Here is a 27,512-nt window from a genome sequence, read left to right as displayed (position 1 = left end):
TCTTTTGTTTTTAGTCATTTTAGGTGGCAACGCTAATGTGAAATTTACCTGAAATAAATATTCTTCGACTCTGAAGCATAAAAGTTATTGTTGAATACGTGTTGTCGTTTGTAGGCCCTGTTTTATTTCTGAAAAAAAGAAAAATATGTTTATTCTTATTAGTGGGGCATTGTGGATTTGGCTGGGCCCTAGCAACTAGTTCCAGGAGTTCTTAGAGACGCCAGTATTATTACACGAGGATACCCGTTTGTTACATAATTTTTAGGGAGTGTTTTTTCTTCAAAATTCCTTCAAGACGTTCTTTAAGACGTTCTTCAAGACATTTGTCAAGACATTTCAAGAAGGTTTTTAAGACATTATTCTCTAAGACATAAGACGTTTCAAGGCATTTCAAGACATTTTTAAGAAATTTTTCTTCAAGACTTGTTTCTTCAGGACCCGCAAACAAAGTGGGGAACCCCAGTTGTAAACGAGGATGACATAGTTTCACGTGTCAACAATACTTTTTACAATAGAGCTTACGGGCCACCATTCAAGTGAGGAACCCCCGGATGTAACTGAGACTGACGTATTGCCCAGACGTGGGTGCTACGTAACACATTAGGTCTTTTTTCCTACATTACGTATTACATTAGACGTTTTTTCCTTTCTTCTAGATTTCTTTTTCTTCAAGACTGTTTTTTCTTCGAGATATTTTCTTTTTATTTCGAGATTTGTTTTTCTTCAAGATTTTTTCTTCAAGGCTCTTTTTTCTTCGAGATGTTTCATCAAGACATTCCCCAAGGTGCTTACACATGATGTGTTTAGATTCAGACAATCTTTATAATCCGTCACCAAAGGTTGTGTCCACTGTAGAAATTGACTACATTTTCAGCCATTTTCCTAAAAAATAACCGTATAATAAATAACCGAATACTAATATTGGCCATTGTTTTTATGGAAAGTGGAACTTTCTATTTCATCGCTATATCGTGACAGTTGAAGACAGTTTAAGCCCTAGTGGCACTTTATGGCTAGTCTGTGGCACCCTGGGACACAAATACGATAGCCGCAACTACCTAGGGATATCGCTCATGGATGTGGCTACCGAAGTATCCGTGATGATTATGCTTATAAGGTTCGAGGAAGCAAGGAATGAGCGGACACGTGAAAATCAGTGCGGATAGAGAGAGAGAGAGAGAGAGATAGAGAGAGAGAGAGAGAGAGAGAGAGAGAGAGAGAGAGAGAGAGAGAGAGAGAGAGAGAGAGAGAGAGAAACACAAAGTCAGGCACACAGGCATGCGAAAAGATTTAGAGACAGACAAAAACATGAATGAAAACTGATATTTTTTACCTCCCTTAAAATAGGCCTTTTTACATAGATTTTTACTATAGGTCTTTTGCATAGGCCTCTAGAAAAGACCTCTCTAAAAATAATTAAAATTGACGGTAATAATTTTCGAAAAGAAGCAAAAATGACAAAGCTGTTTCAAAATCTAAGACGAAAAGTAATGGTACAAATGGAAAATTTTTCCAAAATCTAATTTTTAGTAAGTGTTACTAGAGCATTTGATTTGACATAACAGTCATAAGTCATAAGTATATAAGCCATAAGTCATAAGTCAACAGTCATAAGTAAGAAGTTAAGAAGTGGACACTCTGTGTTTACAACTCAATGTTTTAACCCCTCAACTGTTTCCTAGTATCAGTTTGCTAACTATTTAAGCTTTAAAAATTGTAGCGGCGTTTTAAGCTTGAAAATAAAAAATTATAAAATTTCCCCAAAACGCGAAATTTTTTTATGAAAATCACGCTATCAAATTCAGCATGTTATAAAACCCCTACTTATAAGTTCCAAGCTTCTATCTACCAAAATACAGAATTTGTATTTTTTCATTTGTGTTTTTACAGCTACAGGCGGAAACTACATGGATATATACTATACATTAACACATAATATTTGTATGAAGTATATGCAGATCTCTTAGTGCATGTGTTTGTTCTCATCATCTAAGTTTTGTAGGTTTCATTAATTCTAATTTGTACTTACAAACTCACTTCTCAATTGCAAGTTCTTTGCTTACAAACTCAATGGTTAACCAGTCTACTGCTGCGCGATGGTTAACCAGTCTGCTAAGCTTTGAAAATTATGCTGACCACCGCTCTCCTATTTGTGACTCTAGTGTTTTTAGTTGCTAGAAGAGCACCAAAAATGATATTCTGCCTTCTCTCTCAGTTTCTTCAAATTCTTTGGTCCAAACCTCACCAAGAACGTTCAGCTTTTAAACGCTTAACATTCAGTTAAAAGATTTAACGTCAATAAACCTTAGTTCAAAAAAATAAATACGCCTTATAAAGAAGAAAAGCCAGAAAATTTTTAATAAAATAAGATATACATATTAAAAAAATAGAATTTAAGATAATATTTAGGCAGTGTTCTATTACAGAGAATCAGAGAGATCTGTTTGCTACGTACTAGCAAAAAGTTTTCCTTAAATTCATTGTCGCTGCTTTTGTTACAAACAAGACATTTTATTTGTGAAATTTATGACAAAAAAGGAAGTCAAACCAAACAATTTTAACATTCAAGCAGGTTCAAATAGCTTCAACTTTTAGAATCTAATTGCATTATCTGTGTAAAATTTTAAATCAGTCGAAGAATCGAAGAGCTTTTAAACCAAAAAATTTCTTACAATTGATCTTTCTGCTCCTCTGTGATGCTATTTTAAAGCATAGAGTAACCATATACAAGAAAAAAGAGCTTGCTCAATTTCTGTTAGTTAAAAATTAATGTCTTTACCTGGTGAGTTCACTATATTAGGTCTAAGGACCAAGGAAAATGGTCATGCCCTTTACTTGTTTGGCTGCTTTGTTGTTTAGCTCCTCCCCTTAAATGTAATGCAGGTAAAAATGATTGGATTAGCCGGTTATGAGTATAGGTTCGTTCTTTATTAGGTTGCAGCTGCCGCTGCAACCCCAATTAGTCTCATTTGCTACTTGGGGTACTACTAACATCAAAAAAAAAAGAAAAAAAGAGAAGATCCCATTCTTATACAGTTACTCTATGGTTTAAAGTGTAAAACATTTAGTAAAAATATATTTTTATCACAGGTTTTATATGTGCATAATTGGACAGATAACAATACTGCAAAAATACTATAAGCTAAATGACAAATTATTTTCACAAAAATATGGTAACCAATTAAACAAAATTAGGAGAAAGCACAAACAATTGCTAGATTACATAAAAAAAAGATATAACACAACACCAAGAAAATGTTTCAGGTATTTGAAGATAAATTAACTCCCCTTAAAATATATGAGATATTGTGTTGCTATGTGTTTAGTATTCGACTAGCGACAAAGACTCTATAATTATGACAGTATTTTACGTCTTCTTCTTCTTGTTTTGGTTAGTCTGGATAATCTTGTCGGATTATCCACCTATTTCATTTATCATCCAAGACTTTACTTCTTCTTCTTGTTTGGATTAACTTGGATAATCTCGATAATCTGCTCAGAAAATCCATCAATTTTGTTTATATTTAAGATTTTACTTCTTCTTGTATTTATTAATGTGGATATCTGGATCAATCTAGATCTAGTCGAAATGTCCACCAACTTCATTTATTATCCAAGATTTTACTTTTTTCTTCTTGTTATGTTTATTAACCTTGAAAATCTTCTCAGATTATCAATTTCATTTTATTGAAGATTTTACTTCTTCTTCTTCTTTAGATTAATAGTAATAATCTGGGGAATAATAACACACTTAATGTCATCACAGGAATCAAATTCATAATCATTTTCGCGTCTTTTTTTGTCCTACTTTTCATTTATTATTATTCTTCTTTTAGTTTTTATTAATATGGATAATATCATCAGACGAATCAAATTTTGGACCCTTCGACAGGTTGCTGCAGCTGAGTTCGAACTCCAGGTCCCGCATTACGAATCAGACATCAATTCCACCGTCCCATTACAGGTAACAAGATTTTATTTGAAGATTTTAAAAATGAAAAAAAGATGATATAATTATGACTGACCATTTTTCCGAAATTGGATGATAAAATAACTTTAAATTGTAGACGATTAGTCTGATACCGTAAAATCAAATAGTATTTTATCAGTTGTTTGAAGATCACTCAATGCCATGGAAGATATAATATGTTAGGCTATTAATTTTTTTACGTTTTAGATTATATTTAAATTTAATGTGAGATTTACAAATTGAGCTTTGCATGAGAAACTATTTCTTGGTAAAGGCTATTTTAAAAACTTTAAGTTTTACTTTTTGTCAATGTTTTTTTTCGAATATTGTTTTTGGTGCAGTATTTACAAATGCCACTACAGAAACTTAAGCTGAAGGCAACAGTTTCTCTAGAGAAAACAATATCCCTCTCAAAACAAACTTAAAGTTTCCCAGAAAAGAGAAATCGATAATTAATATTTATCATTACTTTATGCAAAAACAGTTTTCCCTAAATCAAGAACAAATTAGTGTCATGAAACCAATTATATTATTTCACAATAGTCTTGAATTCAAACATCTATACAGAATGGAGGGACTACCCCAAACTTCAAAATACGATCTCCCCAATTTGAATTTTTTCTTGAATTTGACCTCAGCTACACTCTCTCCCTCCAGCCAAAAATTCCGTGAACGTGCATAGCCTGATTTAGTCTTTCCTGAAGAAATTGTTAGCGTAAAATTTTGTGAGTGTAAAAACTTGCAGAAACTTGTGAGCGGACAATCTGTTGGTATTATCTACGATAGAGCTTTTAAGGAAGAAGAATTAAATACTATTCTGTGACAAGTTGCACAATTTAAGAAATGGGTAAATTAAAAGGCCTAATTGGCTTCGTCTTAAAAAATAATATAAAACTATGCAATTTGTAATTTAACTCATTTTACACTGGCCTTTTTCATTAATCACAGACATTTCCAGAAAATAGATTAAAGATATATTCTCACGATATTTTTTTCTTTTTTTTTAGAGTCTTATCTTCTTCCAGCAGTTTTAATTCTCTTTTTCGCTTTCTTCCATTTGGATTTGTGTGCGTTAAAAAGTGTTTGGCTAGATGCGCTTTTTGTCGGAAAGGTTTACTGCACAATGAACAGGGAAACGGTTTTTCTCCGCTGTGCACACGCACATGAACAGTGACTGAATATTTGTCCTTAAAAACCTTCCCACAGATGCGACATGTGTGATTTGATTTGCTTCGAATTTCCACAGCATCTAAAGCGTTTTTGCTATTTGTTGACTGATTCTGCGTAGGATAAGCAGAATTATTATTGCTGTCATAACTATTGTTAACACTGTCGGAACTAACATCTGAATATATATTTGGTGAATCCATGTAACTATCTGATGGCACAGTTGTATCACTATTAGCACTAACCACTGACGAATTAGACTGAAAGACAGTGTCGAGAAATAAAAGATCACTCAATGAATCCGGCTGTAGATCATTGATTTCACCCCCAACTTGGTGGGGCTTAGTTGCGTCTGTTTCTTCCAGAAGATCAGTGAGAAACTGCTCTAGAGATGGTTCACTCATAGCTACAGAGTATGGAAAATCCGTGTTTACTGCTTCGGATACAGGTAACAAATTTGTATAAGTTGAATCAGTCTCAGATGCCACAGTTCGAAGCCCCACAAGAGTCGGTATATCAAATAACAAGTCTAAGTTATTATCCTGTGGAGGATTTAAAACGTTAATTTCAGAGCGTTGCACACCCATTTCAGCTGTAGAAAGTATGGTTGTTGATTCGCAGTTGTTTTGATGAATTTCTAAAGTAGGGTGGGGTAGCATTGCTAATGTTGTGCAAGTTTCCTGTAGCTCCGAAATATTATTTTTATTTCTTGACATCTTAGTTTTTTTGGCTCGTTTTCTTCCAGAATCACGAATTTTCCTTGTAATATCTGCCTGATCCTTTTTGTCTGGTGCAGAGGTTTTTGAAGGTACGGAGACAAACAGGGGTTCTTCCCGTCTCTCTATAATAACTTTGCCACCTGGTTTCCTGCTAGAATTTTGTAGTTTTCGATCCTTTGTTAATAGCCGCCGTAAAAAAGGAAATTCTGTCTTTGAATCATTTTTGATCTTGATATTATCTGGTTGATATATAGATGAAATCTCTACAATCTCTGAACTCGGTTTTCTCGGATTAGATGAAATATCGCTCACTAATTGCTCGGTTTGAAAATCTTTCGATGTATCTTCAGCCAGTAATCGTGCTATGTGCTGCTGCGTGACACAAAAGCTTGTTTGACATGGCTCTGTTCCAGTTTTTTGAATTCTTAGTCCATCCTTGACATTTTCTATTTCATTAGCACTATTACAAGACGTACTTTTTATGTTATATCCACTTTTTTCACCACTTTTAACTTTCACATGTTTTATATTCACTGCAGAATTTTTTAGAATTTGATCATTTTTATAACCATCCTGGATTTCTGCCAGCTTTGGTTTACTTAAGTACTTGCTTATCCACTCTTCTTTTTTATTCCCAATTTCATTTCGAATCTGGGAAACACTAATATTTTTCCCAGCAATTTCAGTCTTACAGTAAAGGTCAAGATCACTTAGAGACACTAGAGATTCATTCTTCTTTATGTCGTCAGCAACAGACGGAAAAAGGTTGATAAACTGGTCATTCAGAATATCACCATCTTGGCTTCCCACTGACTGGGTTCGGCTCCCATAGCCATCATCAGGACTAATGGGGAAAAACCAATCAAGCTCAAAGTCAAGGGTAGTCATTGAAATGCTTCCATATGATGATCGTAGTGACTCCCTGAAAATAAAAGTAATTTAAAAGCAATTCTTTCGTTTTCAGTAGCCACCTATGACAATTACTCAGCCTTGATAAACGAAAAGGTATATAAAATTTCTGAAACAATGACAATGCAGTATCAATCGACTATGCTTAAGCAAAACTAGAAATGACGAAAGTTACATAGGCCCCACCTATTCCTAATCGTTCCCTCCCCTTCCTCCTTTTTTTTCAAGATAGGAAGGGTATATATTTTGAGTTAGTAGTAACTGTTTAAAATAGAATGTCACATCACCGTTTTCACGAGGAATAGTTGAAATGTCGACGTATTTTTACATTGAGACAAACTATCATCTGGACTAGGTGGAAAAATAATACTAAAGTTGGGTCTTCTTATTCCAACAATTCCATATGATAGTTATAATAGCTCCCTGAATAAAAGATTTATTGTAGATTTGTTTTAAAAAATAACATTTTACTACCAGGACTAGTCGAGATAATAGTGACGATTACAGAATAAGCTAAAAATGACAATTTTTTCTCACTATCCAGTTTTTTTTAAACCCGTTTTTTAATTATCAGTTTGCCGTGGTTCCTTTTTTATTAGGTTACAGCTACCATTGCAACCATGATAAGCTTGTCTGATTTATTTTCACATTGGAAAAATAAAAACTAACAAGAATGAAGATGCTGTCTAATAATAGAAAAATGTGTTTATTTTTTTGCTCATGCACAAGTACTACAAATCAGGCCTTTTAGTTAGTTGTCAATGATATCTTAATTATCTGACAGTTCTATCATTTTCTGATTTGAATGCTTGAGTTGACAGACGGAGAAAAGAAACTCAATCTGAAAATCAAGAGTATTCAAAATGCTGGTTCTTCAGTACGATTTTGTATATGTTGTGGAGGGCTAAAGAAAGAAAAAAATGAATCTGAGAAAAGATTGACAATTATGGCGCGTTCAGACGCATGGAGAAAGACTCAAAAAACTGATGGGCACTGTGTGTGGAATACCGATCCGTTTTTGGGCTAAGAATTTTTCTCGTTTCCTGGTGGTGTCGATCGGTTTTTCGCGGGTCGTCAAGCAAAAATAAGAATTTTGAAAGTAAAAAGCATGGGGAACCGTTAAACATGCGGAAGTTTGAGATTTGGTGATTCTTATCTAGAGCCTTCAGTTTTTGTCCAACATGCGTAATACTTTGCATAAAACTAAGACGAAAGAGGAGGATACTTGGCAAATACACTTGGGTTAGAGATTTGGCGCGTACAAGTGAATGTTATCTGTGCTTTCTAAGACAAATTTTACTTCCCCTCGTACCGATCAGTTTTTCTCATTACTTTTCAAATATGTCTGAATGGACTAAAATTGTAAAAATCTTCAGATTTTAATGGTAACACAATCCTTTGAGTTTTAGAACCCAGCAAAACTAGATTATTTATCCCTAACAAAACTATTATGATCGCTAAAATGGTCAAATATCTTTGGAAACATTATCAAGCAGTTTTATATACCACCAATATTGCTATTAAAAATATTTTTTGATAATGAAACGGGATTTCAATGTTCGCTTACGCGAAAATACCATTAACAACACGCCTTGCTAGTTAGAAGAAAGAACTGTCGGAAATGGTTGGTTTTTCAACTTCATTAATATCATATCTGCTTTATTTCCCATGTCCATCGTTAACATCACTTATTTCTCTCTCTCTCTCTCTCTCTCTCTCTCTCTCCCCCCCCCTCTCTCTCTCTCTCTCTCTCTTTCTCTCTTTTGCTGCTCTGTTTATTATCTACGTAGTTTAACGCCATCTAAATTTATTTTGTCTTAAATATAGTGTTTTTACATATGACTAAGCTTTTAAATAAGATTTCGGCCAGCGGGCGGATTTAAAAAAAATGTCCACTTGAAACACAGTTTCACATTAAGTGTTTACCACATAAGAACGGACACACACACACACTCATATACACAAACACATGAAAAAAGCGGCTTTTTATTTCTGGCATTGAGTTTTTTTTTTACTTTTGGCTATTAGTTAATCGAGTTTTGGTTAGCTGGTGGATTTTGAAAGAAAAACTGGTCTTTTCTAAAATCAAGTTTAACATGTCATATCTGCTAGCTAACTTCAGAGTAAAAGGAATAAAAGAATCGCAGCAGACATTTCGTACAGCATGATATATATATATATATATATATATATATATATATATATATATATATATATATATATATATATATATATATATACGTAAAGTTAGAGCAGTTCCTGGGGAGGGGGCAGCAAGGTCAGGATCCCTCGACGCCGCAGCTGAGGAACGGGATCGCTATGGCTAAGGGATTACCCACTCTGATCAAATTTTTAACTTTGATTCAGCTTTTTTGCTTATATTTGTGTCGCGTTAGAAGTGTTGTAAATGGTTTTTCCCCGGACACCATCAACCCTATGAACAGCTCTGTGTAAAGATACAATTAATCTATATTACCTTACGTTAATTTCTCTCTGACTGAAAGACCCTTCTTCTTTATTGATTTTTTTTCAAAACTAACAAAATTCGCCCTGCCTGCGTAGCTTGTTTCGCTGTGACACGATATCATTCAGAATGCGAAGTTTCGTAGTTTTTTTCGTTAACTTCCCGCTCTGAGGCCAAAAGTGATTACTCACAAAAAAGTGTGACAATTATGCGTATTTATTATCTTTATTGAGACAGTAAACGGTCTACATACTTCTATTTTCAAGGAATGGTGATGAAGATTGGGGGGGGGGTACCCACAAATGAGAAATAAGAAGGGAGAACACACAATCCATGACAAATTATAATTATATTGTGGTCCAAGATTTCAAAGAAGGTAAATGATGACACAGATATAAAAACACATTTTTTTTTTGGGGGGGGGGTCCAGCGAATTAAATTTATGCCCAAAAGTAGTGAAATTTGAAACACTGTAGCCCAAAACCCGCCTCACTGGTTTTTGTGCACCTGTACCGCGAAGCTGAAACTTCAAAAGCCCAATTGGCGGGAAATAATTCAACCTGGCAACACAGCTTGACAGGTGTCACGCTGGCTTTTAATAATGGTTTTAATAGCCAGTACCAAACAAAAGTAGAAGATTCGTCCAAATACGTGGGTAGATGGAATTCCTAGAGGTGCAGTTTCTCAAGGCCTGTCTGGACAATAGATGAAATGATTCTAAAAGATTCTTTAAAATGATCAAGTTTATTTTTGTCTATGGCAATTCAAAAGACGCTATGTTATACAATACAATTTGTTGTTAATGTGACGCCTCGTAATGTCGTAAAATCGTTACTGACATACTCACAAAAATCGTTTGACAAGCTGCTCTTAAAAGAATGATCAACAAGACAATGTACATGAGGAGGTTCACAGTGTAACTGAACTTACAATACCTTGCTCATTGCCTCTCTTTGAGCACAGCTTAGCAAACAATTATCTTAGGAATGTGAAAATGTCAGGTATAATCTTTTGGCGTGGAAGCTAAAAGGAAATGGAAAACGAGGAAAAATTAAAAAAAGAAAGTGGGGGGGGGACTGAAAATACCTTTTAGGACTTTTGATTGTATTATTTTGACCGGTAATTTTTCATCTGGTCTTTAAGGATCTTCTATAAAAAAAAATATCATTTTGCGAGTCTCAGCGTCGGCAGACTGTCAAAAAGACAAAAAATCCATTAGCAAATTTTCCTAGCACCACAGGGAGCTTACGAAGCAGTTTCGGTAAAAGTTGATAGGGTACCTTAGATATGTCCACAGTTCGAAAAGCTAACGATGGGCTTTTTGAAAGCAAGGGAAACATATAATTTCTTACTAATTGTTAAGTAAAGTGTTAAGCAAAGTCTAATCAATATACACACAGTATAAAAATAATAATAGTAATAATAGTAATAATAATAATAATAATAATAATAATAATAATAATAATAATAATAATAATAATAATAATAGTAATAATAATAATAATAATGTATAATATAATAATAATAATGTGCATCCTGTCGCAAAAATCAATATACACACAGCATAAAAATAATAATAATAATAATAATAATAATAATAATGTATAATATAGTAATAATAATGTGCATCTGTCGCAAAAATTTCAATCCAGACAGTAAGCACAGCAGGAAACCTCCAAAGTTGTCAAATTGCTCAAAGAAAATTCTTTTGAGCTGATTTTTAATGTTTTCTAAGCAAGTATACTAGAATATTTTTAGGGACTCCCCTTTCCTAAACTAAAAAAAATTTGTTCCGTTCAATAAAAAAAAAAAAAAAAAAAAAAAACTAAATGGCATAAGTTTCATTGAATCTGAATATCTCTGTTTCTGGCATGAAACTGGATAAGTTAAATGGTTTTTCTAAGATTTTCGGGAGAGTAGGTATTGACTTTTAGTTTTCTGTCCTTTATTTGGATCTCTTATCAAAGCTATACCAGTTATAGCAAGACGGTCCAATCAAATCCGAACGGTTTGGCCACATTGTGGCCACACAAATTTAAAAAAAACCATAGACGAGATGGGCGATCCTTAGCGTTTAAGGTACGCAAAAACAGTTATGACAGTGAAAAACTGAAAGCCCAGTCATTTTTATGCGAGAAAAAAGGGAATATACGGCTATAATACATTTTTTTTAAACAAGGAGAAAATTTTCTACGTTTTGAAAATAAAACAGGCAATTAGGCAGGCAATGAGACAGACAATCGGGCTGGTCCAATCCATATGACTTATTTAGTGTAAGGAACGGATTATAAATCCGTGAAAGGTACGGGGAAAATGTTACATAAATCTTCTTGAATTACCATAGCTGCATTCCCGCAATAACGTGAAAAAGAATTTTTTGAACGTCTTATTATCTATGATTGATAAAATGTAATAGATGGAATGGACTTGACTTTTTTCAGTTTCTTTTCAGAAACTTAAATGGAGAAGACGAATATCAACTTCCATCTAGTGGCATTGAAACTAATGAGGAAGTCAGAACTAAAATATCATCTACTTTTTGCAACAATGTATGCATCAGAAGTGACGAGTATTGGTACTCAAATAGTGACGAAGACCACACTGCCTTTCTATCACATAAAAAAAGAATATAATGAGAAATTTGTTAAGACAGTGAATAACAAAGTTTTACAATCTATTCGAATATTTCGGCTATCAGCAGCCGTCATCAAGCAAATAGAATATTAAACAAACAAAAAGCAAACAAACTTACTCAAAAGGCACATCGATCAAACAAATTTTTTAAATAAAATATTTTACTGAGATTTATTTCATGATTTTTCTAGGAAAATCCGTATTGCTACAATCTTTCAAAAGCATAGACGAGGAAACGGCACGTATGCAAAAGGGAGGTTATCACCAGACATATCCCCCCCCTACAGAATTCAAAATGCATTTAGTATTAAAGGAGTCTTGTGTCATTAACTTCCCCTCCTCCTTGGTCTTGAAATGGGTACGACAACACCCTTAAATTCTTCTTCACACGTTAAGCTTCTGGGAAAGTCCCATTAATTTATATTACATCGCACGACGTTTTAAGCATGTTTTCGTTATAGATTACAAAGACAAACAGTAAATTCGTGACCAACTAGAGAAAGTATATTTGGTAGTATATATCAGTAGCTGCCAACATTTATCCTACCACACCTTTGTTATATACAGTTGGAGTTTACTTAAAAGATGTGGATATTATTTTTAACTCTTTCTTTCTGGTTAACATAAGTTAACAAAATTATTCAAAATTCGAAGATAATAAATACCACACTCGTGCTCAAATGAGAAAACATAAGCAATTAGGCGGTTGAGAAAATTTTTACTTCAAATTTTAGGCAGGTCTGTATGCTTAAAATGCCTTTCATTGTGACATTATAACACACATTTAGAGTGGATATAGAAAATCGGTGCTTGAGGGGGGAAAACAATCTTGGTCACGAAAAACAGCTTTTGTGAAAAGTAGAAATTTCAATTAAGGCTTGTACATGACTAAGTATTTATTTGACTGCTTTCTCTCGTATCCTTAAGAATACGAGCACTACCTCTGGGACTAGTGATAAAGATAAAATTAAAAAATGGTGGACCAGTCTCATCCATTTCGCCATTTTTTTTTTTTTTTTTTTTTTTGCTGTTCAATTAAAATTCAAACGCTAAATCAAGTTATTCGTGTTTTCTCCAACAGCTCAAATTGCAGAACGTAAAAACAAGAAAAAAAGAGAAACTTAAAATAAAAATATATAAAGGAGATGAAAGATAAGTACAAATGAGAAAGAGGGAGAAAACAAACCTACTGCAACGCAAATTGCATTTGCATGCTAGTTTTTTCAAATATTACGGCCCTGGTCACGAAAACAGCTTTTGTGAAAAAGGGAAATTATGACCTAATCTTTTCTCACGGCGTATGTAAAAATCCCATAATTCTAATACTGGCCTCGATAATGACCAGCTAGCGAAGACGAGAACTCAGCCAAATTTTGAAATGAGAGTTTGGAGATAAATAGAGTGAAATAAGTTATGGTTTTTGTAACTATGGAAAAGTTTGTTTAATTAATTTCTTAAATTCCAAACATGTGCCTAGATATTTATTGACTATTCAAGATACGTACTTCAATATTCTTAATTTTGAGCATTTAAAATGCGGTTTTTAAAAATGTTGGAGATTTTTGCAGCCTTTCTGTGACAGATAGCGGTTCCAATATTTTTGAATTTTTATGAATATTCACATCACCTACAAAATTTTATCAAAGCAAACAGCTAAAAAATTAAATCTAAAAAACGTGAAAAATGCATGGTTTCGACTGGAAAAAAACTCCAGCAATTTTTGAGGAGTATTTCCAAAATCTATGAGGGTGGGTCAATAGCTCATAACTGCCACCTTTGCCACCTTAACTGATTGCACTTTCACACTACGTTGCTTAGCCTTCAACAATAGCACATATTAAGAATTTAAGTTACGTGATATAAGTATACGGAGCAACTTTTATCCGTGACCTGGGCAGTTCCAAGTAAACTCGAGCTTTACCTAGACTTTTACCCTAGGTAAGTTTTTCTTCAGTAATAGAAAAGTATGTTTAGTGGCAACAGAATAAAAATCATGGGTGAACAATTAATAAGCTTTGAAAATAAACTAATTACTTAATAAACTAATTAATAAAAAATTAAACTAATTAATAAACTAATTTCAAAAAAGCCTTTCAAGCTTCATTAGAGCTTAAGTATGTATCTCCATTGCAGGTTTCTAATTTTTGATTAGTTTGCTTATTATACCTTTAGACGATGATTACGAAGGTTTTATGGATTTTTACCTTAAATTAGTATAAAATGACTTGTTTAAGCATAAAATATATAAATAAATATATATAAAATATAGTTGGAACAAAGAAGCTTTATCCTTTAGGGATAAAAGCTACGTATGTCGTGTGAAAGCCACTTAGGGGAACATAGGGTTGAACGGAGTACTAAGTTTAAAATAATTTTTATTAAGTGGAAAGAGTTAATATAAAAAGATACAAAATTTCATAAAAGTACATCATATTGTTGTAAAAAATGTTTCACACTTCAATTATAAAAAGTGAACAATTTTTTTTTATTTAATTAAAATTTAAAAAAGGTCAAGTACCCGTTCTGTACCAAATACGGGGAATAACGGGGTGGTAGTTAAAACAGCACATCTGAATAAGTAAAAGTATTATTTTTCTTTTACACATTTTCATTAAGGGAACAAAACTATTTTAAACATGTTTTTTATCAAATTAATCTGATTATGATTAATTAAATTAATTAATTAATCTGATTAATAAAAGTAAAATTGTTGTTTGGCTTTTCATTTATTTTGCTCAAGGCAAAAAAACTAGTTTAAATATACTTTTTCGTCAAATTAATATGACTCTGAATTACAAATTTACATTCAAGTATAGTCTCATCGTCTCGCAATTGGAGACCACGGAATCAAATGGGAAGGAAAAACGCTCCTGTAGTTAGCTTATGCTGATGATTTAAGCATATTAGATGAAAGTGTCAGCAAAATGAATGAATTTCTAGAGGTTTTGCGAGTTCAGGGTGCTAGAATAGGTTTGAAAATTAATGTTAAGAAGACTAAGTCACTAAGGCTAGGAATAAGTGAAGATTGAAAGGTGACGTTGGTTAACGAAAAGATTCATCAGGTGGGGAGCTTCAGTTACCTTGGTAGTATTATTAGTAAAAATGGTGGAAGCAGTGAAGATGTTAAAAGTAGAATAGCTAAGGCTCAGGGTGTTTTTTCACAGTTAAAAAAAGTTTGCAAGAATAGAAAGATAAGTCTGCAAACCAAGATTAGAATATTGGAAGCTACAGTGATAACAGTGGTCAAATATGGCTCTGAAGCATGGGCGCTCCGAAAAGCAGACGAAAATTTACTAGATGTTTTCCACAGAAATTGCCTACTGATTGACCCGGCTGATTGACCATATTTCAAACAGTAGGTTGTACGAAAAATGTGGTTCAATCCCGCTTTCTAGGGCTATAATGAAAGAAAGGTTGAGATGGCTAAGCCACGTTCCGCGGATGAAGGGTGACAGATTGCCGAAGATTGTCCTTTTTGGCCAACTGTCTGGGGCTACACAGAAAGCAGGTCGTCCTCGTCTGGGTTGGTAGGATGTCATAAATAACGATTTAAAGGAAACGGGAACTTTCTGGGAGGATGTAAAGAGGGAGGCCTTGAATAGATTAGGTTGGAAGAGGAGCTTGCATAGCTGTGTTGGCCTCAGGCGGCTTGGTGCTTCACTGAGTTATTATTATTAGTAGCAGTAGTAGTTTATAGCATCCTCTAACTTTTTTTGTACGGCGAATCAGATATAACAGCAGTCTTCCTGCTCCTTTGATTCGTTCTTTTTGCTTTTCTTCTGACGCTGCAATTTTCAAATGAAACAATAAATGCAATTGCGGAGTCCTTCATGTCAGTTGTCATCCTTGAGCAGCCTTTGTCATCCGTGTTTAATTGAAACTTTTTGACTGGGGTGCCATTACAACCAACAGTAAGGCTAGAAACTGTAACATCTTCATTCATAACACTACAAGTGAGGGATCTTCTTTATCAACAGCTGATCTAGACGATGATTTTCTCACTTGTTCTTTCTCTGTCACTGGAGGTTCCTCAGTCGCTTTTTGGGTTGAAGGTCCACCTTGTTGGATGTCAATAGTGTCAGTGGGTAGGAAATCTGAATCAGAGAATAAGACTGGGTTAAGTGGTCAAATTCCTGTTGCTTTAAACCCGTTAATTGCAGTATTAATAGAGGCGCTTTGGATAAACGCTGATCCGAAGAGCGTTGAAATTTGAAACAGCGTTACAACTTCCCCTGGGTTGCAACGGAGCCACTTCCGAAGCTCTTCAGCACAGTGGAGGCTCAAAGGCTTCATAAAAGACACATCAAGCGGTTGTAATTGTGAAAACAGTGCGGGAGTAAACACAGCAGAGAAACATCATTGTATCTTGGGTAGTCTATGACTTCTAGGTTCTTGGTGTGGGTGGAATCGGTATGGGTTTAATATGAGAAGAACCGAAAAGTCCTTCGATGTCATAGAGAATGCTACAAATTTTTTGAACCATCTTAAGAAAAGCTCAGCAGCTATTCATCCAGTACTGTAAACCTCAGCCCAACTCCTTGGAGGTAGTCCCAGCTCAGACTCCTTCTCCCTTTTCTTCCTCGGAAAAAACTAACATCGCGCGCATTTATTGACCCACTTTTGTTGTTATTTGTTGTTGTTTTCTTTAGTTTTTTTTTTAGTTTTTTTCCCTTTCTTTTCATTGTAAATAGTGTAACAGACAAACAGTACATTTGTATATATATATATATATATATATATATATATATATATATATATATATATATATATATATATATATATATATATATATATATATATATATACATATATATAGAAGATAGATATAGTGTTTTCTTTTCCTCTTTACCCCCTTATGTTTTTGTATAATGGACTTCAATAAATCATTGTTATTATTAGTTGAAAGTGATGTCATGCGATCGCTTTCATCCAGTCAAAGCCCATTTCATACTAAATTTCATTTAAACGTGGCAGATGGCAAAGTTTCTAAATAAACACCATGCATGCACATGCGTATTGACAGTGCGCAAGCACGCGTTTATAAGATGAGCAAAAGAAACATCGGCATGCTGAAGCTGAAATACTTCATAAGTCATAAGTCCCTGAGGTTCTCTTAGACCTAAACATCACGAAACCATAGTTTAAACCTGTGAAAGACTGGTCTAAATTGGACTTGAGTTTCAAAGCACAAAAAAAAATCGTCAAAGTGGACTCTAACGAAGAAATTTCTTTACAGAAAGTAAATGAGCGAAGTTTTGATCAGAAGATACGCACATTTATAAGGGGGAATGAGCATTCGATCCAAGCCCCCACCCCCGTGATCTTGGAATAGTTTGTGCAAAATTAATCTTCTTTAGTATGATTAAGTTGCTTATTGTGTTTTTTTTGTTTAAAAAAATTAGTAGTTAGCATTTTCTAAGTTTTAAATTCTGGATAAAAGAATGTAAATTTGTGTTGAAAGACCAGGAAATCTTACATTTCCAGCAATGACAAGAATTATAAAAAAACGAAAGTAAGATGAATGTCAAGATGCCAACCCATGCCAATTTCTTTGTAAATATCTCCTAGGATTCCCCTAAGCATTTACATAGTGGGATTAATCAGTTTGAATTTTAACCGAAAAGATTCAAGTTTCGCCTTAAAATGTGAAGGTCACCCCGACGTTAAATGTAACTCATTGTAATCAATTGCAATTGAGTTTATCACTGATAACCAATAGAAACCAGTCTCTGTCAAACAGATGTTTCCATTGGCTGTCAGTGACAAATATCTACCATGTTGAACGTAAGGCACATTTTGGACTTTCTGACGAAAGCCAGCCACGAAGTTCGATTAACAGCTGATTTGTGAAGTCTTAGAATGTACTGTAATTAGTTGCATTTGAGTTGTCCAAGTCGAAAGGTGCAATAAAAACTTTAAAGCAAAAAAGAGTATTATGGAGAACCTTGAAGGATCCATATCAGAATCCATTTTCAGGGGAAAGAAAGTTAAAAACATAAAAAAATAAAACGCACTAATTGGAGAAAGATTGCTTTGAGATTTTATAGATGAATAATCCAATTATCCCAGAGTTCTGTAATTTTTCCTTCAATAGCTTTTCAATTATCTACTTCAATAACTAGTTATCTGTTCAAGGTTATAGTTATCTGTTCAACTAGTTATTTTCTATATTTTCCAGGGGGGACAGACGCCAAAGCAACAGTGGTGCTGGGTGACAGTTTAGGTGGTATAGGGCACCAAACTACGACTTAACCCCGAAGAGGACGAGTTTGCAATCAATTAAAAATTCTGAGGAGCTAATTGATTTAGAAGTATCAATAATTATATTTAAGGCATCCCAGTTGCAAAAGAAGTAAACGGTGGCAATACTAGATTCAACCAAGTTGATTCGCTTTATTTGTAATAACATTAGGTTATTAATTAGGTAATTAATGTTATTAATGTTAATAACATTGCGTATCAGCTAAAATGAAGGGAGGTGAGTCATTGTGTAGGTGGGGGTAGGATAGATTCCTACAAAAGTATATTTTAATGGACAGACTGGTAACTCTTCCTGAGGCTTCAGATAAATATATTTATCTGAAGTATTTAACGAATGTATTTAAACAATATGTATGTATTTAAATGTATTTAAACGAATCTATGTATTTAAACGTAATTAAAACGAATCTATGTAATGTATTTACCGATAAGAAAATACTATTGTAGAGGTTGTGATGGTTCAGTTATATAGAAGATCAAAAGTCTCACAGAATTTCCATCCATACAAAGAATAATACTCCTTTTCATCCAATCGAAATTCTGTAGTAGTTTCATTTACAAGAACTTTTCACCGAAATTACTATTCATCGCCAATTTTTTTAGTATATTCGAATTTTATCCAAAAATGAAATTGCAAATGTTAACGTAAGACGGTACTAATCAACGTACAATTATTGATCTTCACATTTTAAAAACAATTATCCAGGAATTAAAGGGACTGATACCTTAAATAATATCTTGGTCAGGCCTGGTTATGATTTGGAAAGCAATCAGAAATTAAATAAAAAAAGAGCTTTTCAACTGAAAGCAAGGAACATATTTGGAGTCTATTTGAACAGAATATTCGTTATATGAAGGGGGCTGTCTGCTCTTTTGCTCCCTAAGCTTTACTGTGAAGTTCGGCTTTTTTTTTATCTATTTTCGAAAAAGGGGGGAAAATCCCATAGAAGTCATAGAATTTATTGAGAAATACATCATCAGATTCATCGTATCAAAGAACCCTACTGTATAGGTTTCAAACTCGTATTTGCAAAAATGTGGAATTTTGTAATTTTTGCTAGAAGTAAGATCACGGATGCGTGTTTATTTGTTTTTCCCCAGGGGTGATCGTATCGACGCTGTAGGCCTAGAATTTCGGGAGATGGTTCATGCTAGTTCTAGTGTCCTTTTAAGGGACAAAAATCACTAGAGGGCAGCTAGACCCCCTCCAACGCCAAAATCAATTTTCCCAAAATCGTCCGATCAGAATTTTGAGATAGCTTTTTTCAGCATAGTTGAAAGGCTCAATAAATATGTCTCTGGACATAAAATGATCCCGTATCCCCAAAGCCCCTGGAGAAAGGTTTTTAAGTTATAAAATTTGCCCATTGTTTTATTTTTTATTGGGAAGTATGCATATATTTTTCGGGTGGGAGGGGAGGACAAATTTTCGGCAGGGGGAATTTTCCATGGAGAGAGAAGTTTCCAGGAGGTGAACTTTTCAGGAGACATTTTACACTGGGTGAATTTGCCGGAATTTTTATACGATTCTTTCTTTATATGTCTTGCTTTCTCTTTACCAATTCAATTTTACGCGTGGACATGTTAAGGGTAATTGTCCGGGGTAAATGTTCACAACAATTGAATTGTCCAGAGGATATTTCTATGGGGAAGGGATTTTTCCGTGGAATTAGAGCCAGGTATCCTGGCCTTACTTAAGAAAATGGTCAGAAATTCAACAAAAACGAGTTTTTTCAACTGAAAGTAAGGAGCAACATTATAGCTTAAAACGAACAGAAATTATTACGTATATGAGCGGTGTTGCCGCCTCCTCAGCACCTCGCTCTTTACACTAAAGTTTGAATTTTATCCAAATTCCTTAAAACGACTTCTGAAACACAAAGATCGTCTAACTAGAACAATAAGTAATTTTTTTTAAAGCGCCGAAAAACAATTGCGTGAAGAGTGAAGTGTTGAGGAGGTGGCAATCCCCCTCATAGACGTAATTTCTGTTCGCTTTAAGTTTTAATGTGGCTATCAGTTGAAAAAATTGCTTTATTCAATTTGTATTTTTTCTTTATTTCATGAAGCTTAAAAACTAACATTTTTCTAAAGGCAGTGGAAAAAGTATGTCAATTAAAGTAAAAATATATAAAAATGAAAAAGTGAGTAATTGCAAAAAATACATAAAACAATAGTCTACTTACAAAAACTGAGATATAAACTCTCAGCATTCAGTTCTGTTGAGCAATGCTGAAGCGTTGGACGGATATTTTTTTACAATATCGATAGTTTTGATCTTAGTTGTCAAATACCAACATATTTAATGCCTTTAGACTCAGTGTTTATAAAAGTAACACATTATCAAAGTAGTTTGTTCAAAGTAAAACATTAAAACTAAGATTAAGAAAATCAGATAAAACAATTTGAATACATTGTTTGAATACCAAAAAACAATGTATTTGACATTTTTATGCTTCATAACTTTAAAAACTTAAATCTTTTTCAAAGTGACAACTAGATAAATATAATATTTCCTGGGAAAGAAAATAAATGATAATAAACCACAAAAAATGTGTCCTTTCACGGGGAAAATACAAAAATTCCCAGCATTCCCTTCAGGGGAAACATTTCTGATTATATTGGCTTCATATATCAGCTCATGGGTACTCTTGCAATGCAAGCAAAAGCTGGCGGCATATTTTTTATCGAAAATACTCCTTATTAAGCTGTTTTCTTTGTGTTTTCTATAATTATACGAACTTTCATGTGTAATAATAACTGCACTAATTACTAACAAACAAATACAGTATTGACTTGTCCCTAAATAGAGAAATACCCAGAAATGGAGATATTAGAATAGAGAAATGGATAATAGAGAATTACTCAGAAATAAATAAATCATTTCTTGTGTAGGTAAGATTTATGGTATTATAAACTAAGTTTGTTTTCATTCCAAAAATTTGGGGAAGAATTGCCCGAATACTCCTACAGAACTGTTTTCATTTTTCTCTCTTCGTCTTTGGATGCACAAACTTGCGTATGGAGAGAATATTAGGGTGAAATTGTCAAGTATATAATTGGAATAAGTAAGTATAACAATAAGTAACCCTTCTTTTAATATAAACTGAGTGGTTCCAAAACCACATGGCTATGCCTCACCAGACCCCAGTTTGCCCCACCCCAGGCTGAAATTTAGTTTGTTCAAAAATGTTGTCAAAACTAAGATAAGCCTGCATAATTCAAGGATCCATTGAAACTGGTCAGTTTTCTTTTGCACATTTTTACCTTTTTCATTACTGTGACTCGTTTTTCTGTTGACTCTCTCATTTTCACTTGATTTGGGAAAATTGGCTCCATCTTTGACCCCTCACCCACAGGATTTTGAAAAAATTACACCCTTGTTTGGGTATGGATTTAGTGATCTACTTAGAATATCGTTGCAAACCATGAACTAGATGACCTCTATTCCATTTGAATCAAAATGCTTAGCAAGATGCCTTCTCGGGACATACTTTTAAAAATGATTGCATCGTACTTACAAAAAAAGTGAAATTATCCGAAAATAATCATATAGAAGGGACAAAACCATGTTTGAAAAAAAAACAAGCATGGATCCTACACATGATACTCTAATTGGAATCTCACTGCACTACTGACAGAACCACGCCTGTAATAATCTAATTTTATATCTTAGTGTGCGTACCTTAATTACCTAGCTTATTGAGGGGGCTTGGAGGATGAACACACGGGGGTGTTATTGTAAACCTGCACTTAAGGGCTTCGGACCATAATTATTGCAACGATAATATCGTTCTATGCTTCCAAGCTTTTCGACTTAAGAAGTGCTATTTTAGTGCTATTAAGTAAAGATACAAGTTTTTTTTCAATTGAAAGTAAGGAGTAACTTCAGAATTTCATTACGAATAGAAATTATTCCGTATATGAGAGGGACTGTCCCCTCCTCAATGCCTCGCTCTTTACGCTAAAGTTTTTAATGGTTTCAAAAAGCAGAGTTGTGACAACGAGTTAAACTTAAATGTAAAGAGCGAGGCGTTGAAGAGGGGACAGTCCCTTTCATATGCAAAATAATTTCTTTTCGTTTTAAGTTTTAATGTTACTCCCTAATTTTAGTTTTAAAAAACTTGTTTTTTATAATTAATTTCTGAGGTTTTTCAACTAAAGCAAGTTCGAATTAGGCTGACCGTACATGAAAAATTAGAAAAAAAAATTACGTATTAATTTTGTCAGACTCGTTCCATATATAAAGGGCTGCCCCTTCCTCAATACCTTGCTCTTTACGCGAAAGTTGTTACCATTTTTAAAAAAGCTCCTATTCTAATTAAACGGCCCCCTTATTTCAGTAGACGCTCTAAAAAAAATGGTACAAACAGTCAAACTTTAGCGTAAAGAGCAAGGTATTGAAGAGAGGCAACCCTTCATATATTGAACAGTTTCTTCTCGTTTTTCAAATAATGCCAGTAATTCTGGCTCATCCTCTGTAAAATATACCCTCCTGCCACGGATAATTTCTCGAGGGAAATTTGATCCAGCATAAAGTTCACCCCCTCCCGTCAAATTCCCTCCAGAGAGTTCCATTCTTGCTGAGAATCCTTCTCCCTGTGAAATTGCTTCGGACGATTTAGCCTGAAAAAATCTCCCAGGCATTTTTTCATTTGAATAAGACTTTAATCTCTAATCGGTTTCTACAATCACTCCAGAAATATCCCTTTCTGTGGGAATTATTTCCTGAAAATCAAAATACGCGGAAATTTTTCGCATTGTCTCCAAATGGAAAATTTGGCAGAGAGAATATAATAGAAATACAAGGAGTTTCACAAAGTAATCGCCCAGCATAATATATCTCCTGGAATATTCGCTTCACCTCCCCCCCCCGAAGTTTCCATCCCCAAGGAAGACTCTCCATACAGAAATCCACCCCAAGCACAAGCCCCCCAAAAATAAATGTCTGTATACTTCCCAATAACAAATACTATGCGTCAACAATGAGCAGAGTTCATAGATTACAGGCCTCTCCCTACGGACTTTGGGGGATCATTTTACACCTAAATACAAAATTATCTCATCTTTTAACTATACTGAACTAAAAGGCTATCTACTAATTTCGATAAGATAATTTTTGGGGAAACTGGGCGTGGGAGGGGGCCCAGTTGACCTCCAATCTTGTTCGTCACTTAAAAAGGGCACTAGACCTTTTAATTTGCATTCAACTGCACCCTCTCCATATCTTCTAGGAAACTTATTTCGATACAATCACCCCTGGAAGAAAAAAAAAACACACACATCTGTGATCTGTCTTTTGGAAAAAAAAAAATAGCAAAATTCCACATTTTTTGGCAGAAAAAAGCTCGAAACTTCTACAGTAGGATTCTCTGGTATGCTGAAACTAATGGTGATTTTTACCTAGATTCCTTCAATTTTAAGGAGTGTTTCCTCCTATTTGAAAATCGGGTAAATTTTCTCCAGATAACAACTTTTGATGGGTAACAATAAACTTGATGAATCTTATATGTTTGGAATCATTTTATAATCTACTGATATTAAAATTCCGTTTTTGAAAGTTTCGGTTCCTATTGAACCGAGTCACTCCTTACTTACAGTTCGCTACCGCGAACTGTCTGATATCATACGGATGGTACAATTGATGAAAATCACGTAGATGTCACCAATAGCTTTCAAATGAGCCACTAAACGTCACTCTAAAAAGTTCTGGTAGCCCACTAGCCCCAGATTTTTCGCTTGAACCATGACGTCGAAAGTGCCGCTTTTAATGCAGTTTGGAATTTGTTGATGGTGGAATTCATAGGAAGAACGTAGATATGAGCAATGTCTTTTATATGAGCTTATTAAATCTGTTTAAGATACCTGTAATACCAATACGCCCATATCGATACGCATCATACCGATACATCTGATACCGATACAAGGTAGAGCCCTTTCCCCAGCGATTGGACAATCATGTCATCCACAAAACCTTTCAACTACGTTGAACAAAATGGCTATTTCAAAATTTTGATTGGATGACTTTGGAAGGAGGGGGCCTTTTAAGGAGGGGGGCTAAATGTCTCCAATTTTGGTCACTTAAAAAAGACACTAGCAAATTAAATTTCCGTCCGAGCCAAGTCATTCGCAATCCCGAGTGGGAAAAAAAGCAAAGAAAAGGAGACATGCCAGTGCTACCCATGTAAAAAAGTCATTTTCCTTCGTGTTCAGGGTGGAGGACTGTAATTGTCCTACGAAAGCTTTTCGACCATGCTGATTCCAATGGTGTACTTTTTTATTTCGATCTGACACCATTTTCAAGGGGTTTCAAGCTCTTATTCGAAATCACCATAACTTTGCTTTCGCAATAAATATTTACTTTTGAGATTGGCCGAAACAATAGTTGTCATTCCTGATTCAGCGTCAGATGGCGATTTTTCTTCACTAGGCAGTTTTTTTTTTTAAAACGTGTTTTTCAACTTTCGGTATGATTGGGCTGTGGTTCGCTCTTTACTAGGTTGCAGCTACTGCTAAAACCATGATAAAAGGAACCTTTAGCTAAGAACCTCTAAGATAAAAATCTCCTATAAGAGGTATAAACCTGCCTGACCTTGATTTCAATAGATGATTTTTTTTATGTTTATTATACAACGTTTTCTTCGGGGATGACGAATTAAAGGCTAAAATCTACCGCAAAGTTTTGAAAGAAATATCAAAAATTACAAACTAATAAATCATTTTCATAGACTAATTTTCCGTATGCCTTGCTTACTGGAGATTCTTCCTTAAAAGGTGTGGAATTTCTATCATTTAAGTCACCAAAGAGATGGGAGTTCCTGGTTTGAACTGGGCCTTCATAAAATCTATTTTAAAGAACGATGGTCAAGAGTTAGGCAAGAAAACACATTTTTTTTCTGGAAGGGAAAGAATCGTGGAGAGAAGCTAGGATCATTAAATTGGGGTTGGGGTCTTAGTCCAAAGGAATTTTTACGTATACGTGCATATCCAAAAGTGTGTCGACGACATATAAGCAGTCACATTCAATACGACATGCTTTAGTGGAAAAAAATTGTTATGAGTGATTTTCAAAGCGTAACACTGTAGATGAAACGTCTTTTTACGTCACTTACGTGCTGCTACGCAAAAGCGCGTAGTATCGTAGCCACCAGTGTGAAGGTCTGAAGACATGCTTGTCCATGAGACTTGTTTCCCCCGCCCCCACTCCAAAAAAAACACAACATGGATCAACTGGAAGTCACAACAGTAAAAAACAGTGTAAGATTTTCAGCTTTTACGTAAAGGACGTCAGTCCTTGAGGAGAAAGAGACATCGATTCATTGAAATGTCAGGGGATAATGTCTTGAAAAATCTAGGTGAATTTTCCCAACAAGCATACCGGAAAAGTATATTCGTCGAAGAAAATAACTGAAAAAAAGGTAATTTTTAAAACCTAAAGGGAGATAATACCCACCCCCAATTGGCATCACTTGCCCTGCTTCATTTTTCATCTGATTCAATTTCTCCAAAATATATATTCCTCCAGTTTTCGCTTTCTTTGTTAAAGTTGCTGTTCCTACGTTTTCTCTCAATATATTTTATGTTTTTTTGTGTTTTTTTTTATTCTAGTAATTTCTAGATAAGCTCGATTTTGCTAAGAGATAGCACGATATTGTGGATGAGTACAAAAAACAAAAACACATGAACACACCCACTACAGCCGCGTGTTTACAAATCGTCAATGTATCTACAGAAACTTTCAGTTTGAGGAAACGTTTAGTCTATCTACCTCCTATCAGATGTGGTATAAAAAACGTAATAATTTTTATAAGAAAATAAAAAAATAAAAACAAAATACAGAAGTAGCTTACTGCTGAAAAAGAACACTTCTTTTTTGTTTGTTTTTTTAGAGCACAAATTGTATGTGGGTCATTCAAAATAAAAATAATATACAAAGTACTCTGTAAATTTTTTTTCTCACTAGAATTGATATAAAAATACGTTTTGGGTTTACTGACATGTTATTAAGGGCCATTTATTTTCGCAACAAAGGTCCTAGTGGGTGTCCTACCTACTTTAAATTTATCTTTATACTAAAATCTAAAGTTCCAACTGTTTCTGTGAGTAAGAAAATAGGATATAAAGGATTTAAAAAAAAGAAACTTTTCAACGTTTCAAAACAGAACACGATGCAAAAAATTGGTTGGACCAATAAACAGAACTTTCTCATTTTTGGAGAGTGGATTGTAAATATTTTTTTCTTTTTTACAAAATGTCACAAAACACCTTTTGAATTGCTATTTGTTTTGTTATTTGTTGTTGCTACTGATTATATCGACATTTCATTTTTTGCCAAGTAGTTTACTCCAGTCCATTCTTTTATTAGAATACTAATATATTCTAATAAATTATGATGTATTCTAATAATAAATTAATAAATTATAAATTAATAATATTAATTATTAATATTAAAATTAATAATAATAATATTAATATTAATTTATTATTAATTTAATAATAATAATATTAAAAATTATTAATTATAAATTAATAATTAAATAATAAATTAATATATTCTAATAATTATGAATACTATGTGTAGACACATAGTAGTGTCTACTAGCAGACACTGATATACTGCACTCAAAAAAATAGAAATAAAAGTATAGCATAAATATATGTGGAAAATTCTGTCAGAACCACTAAACCATGGCTAATTAGTTCAGTCCGCTCTTTTACAAAGAGAGTGCACACACATATTAAACAAGTTTTTTTTATGGATTTCGTTGCATAGCTACTTAAAACAATGCCATAATTACATTGTTGTTCCGATCATTAAAAAATACTCAGCATGAAAACAACCTAGCAGACCTACCTCAGTAAAATTATATTAAGCACAGGCAGGAAAAAGTAATTTCAACTGCATAAGTAGTTGCTAAAGTGGATATAATTGACGTTCTTAAGAATTGGCAACTCTCAACATAGAGCTAAACTGAAATTCAGTACTGCGTAGGAAGTTGCAATCTCTGGACATTTTTGCTCCAAGATTTCTTTGATCCTCACTTGTACATTTTGTGTGGGGTTACAAGCGTCTCATCAACGTGTACTATAGCTCCTGTGCCCACGCACTACATTTATATGGACTAGAATTACTAGGTAAGCTATTGGGAGTAAATTCAAGTTAAAAAATAATAAATTAAGTTTGTTCATTGGGTTTTGACATTATGTGTTATCCCTTGAAACTTTTTTTAGTTTAAATCATACCTGTTATTTTTGCATTGATGATAACATGTTATACATCTAATCTTGGTACTTCTGTGTTGGGGTGACTACAATCAAGAAGTGAAGTTAGATTAATCATAATGACATAAACCAAAATATGATGAAAATATATTGCTTTAGTAACAAA

At 33.9% G+C, this 27,512-nt stretch overlaps 1 protein-coding gene across 1 annotated transcript; it reads right to left on the bottom strand.

Annotated features, from left to right (window-relative positions):
- Positions 1-2,339: 2,339 nt before the first annotated feature.
- LOC136037059 (zinc finger E-box-binding homeobox 1-like) lies at positions 2,340-27,103 on the bottom strand. The gene is made up of 2 exons (XM_065719494.1): positions 26,979-27,103; positions 2,340-6,778 (listed from the first exon to the last, which is right to left on the bottom strand). Exon 2 carries the CDS (start codon positions 6,742-6,744, stop codon positions 4,951-4,953), a length of 1,794 nt encoding a protein of 597 aa, XP_065575566.1. The 5' UTR covers positions 6,745-6,778; positions 26,979-27,103; the 3' UTR covers positions 2,340-4,950.
- Positions 27,104-27,512: the final 409 nt, after the last annotated feature.

This window comes from Artemia franciscana, chromosome 16, assembly GCF_032884065.1.
Source record: "Artemia franciscana chromosome 16, ASM3288406v1, whole genome shotgun sequence".
NCBI lineage: Eukaryota > Metazoa > Arthropoda > Branchiopoda > Anostraca > Artemiidae > Artemia > Artemia franciscana.
Note: the sequence above shows the minus strand (reverse complement) of the source record. Positions and strands in the feature narration are given on the sequence as shown.

What these genes read in the sequence shown, in the direction of transcription:
- LOC136037059 (XM_065719494.1), bottom strand. Translation starts at nt 6,744, where the DNA reads ATGACTACCCTTGACTTTGAGCTTGATTGGTTTTTCCCCATTAGTCCT.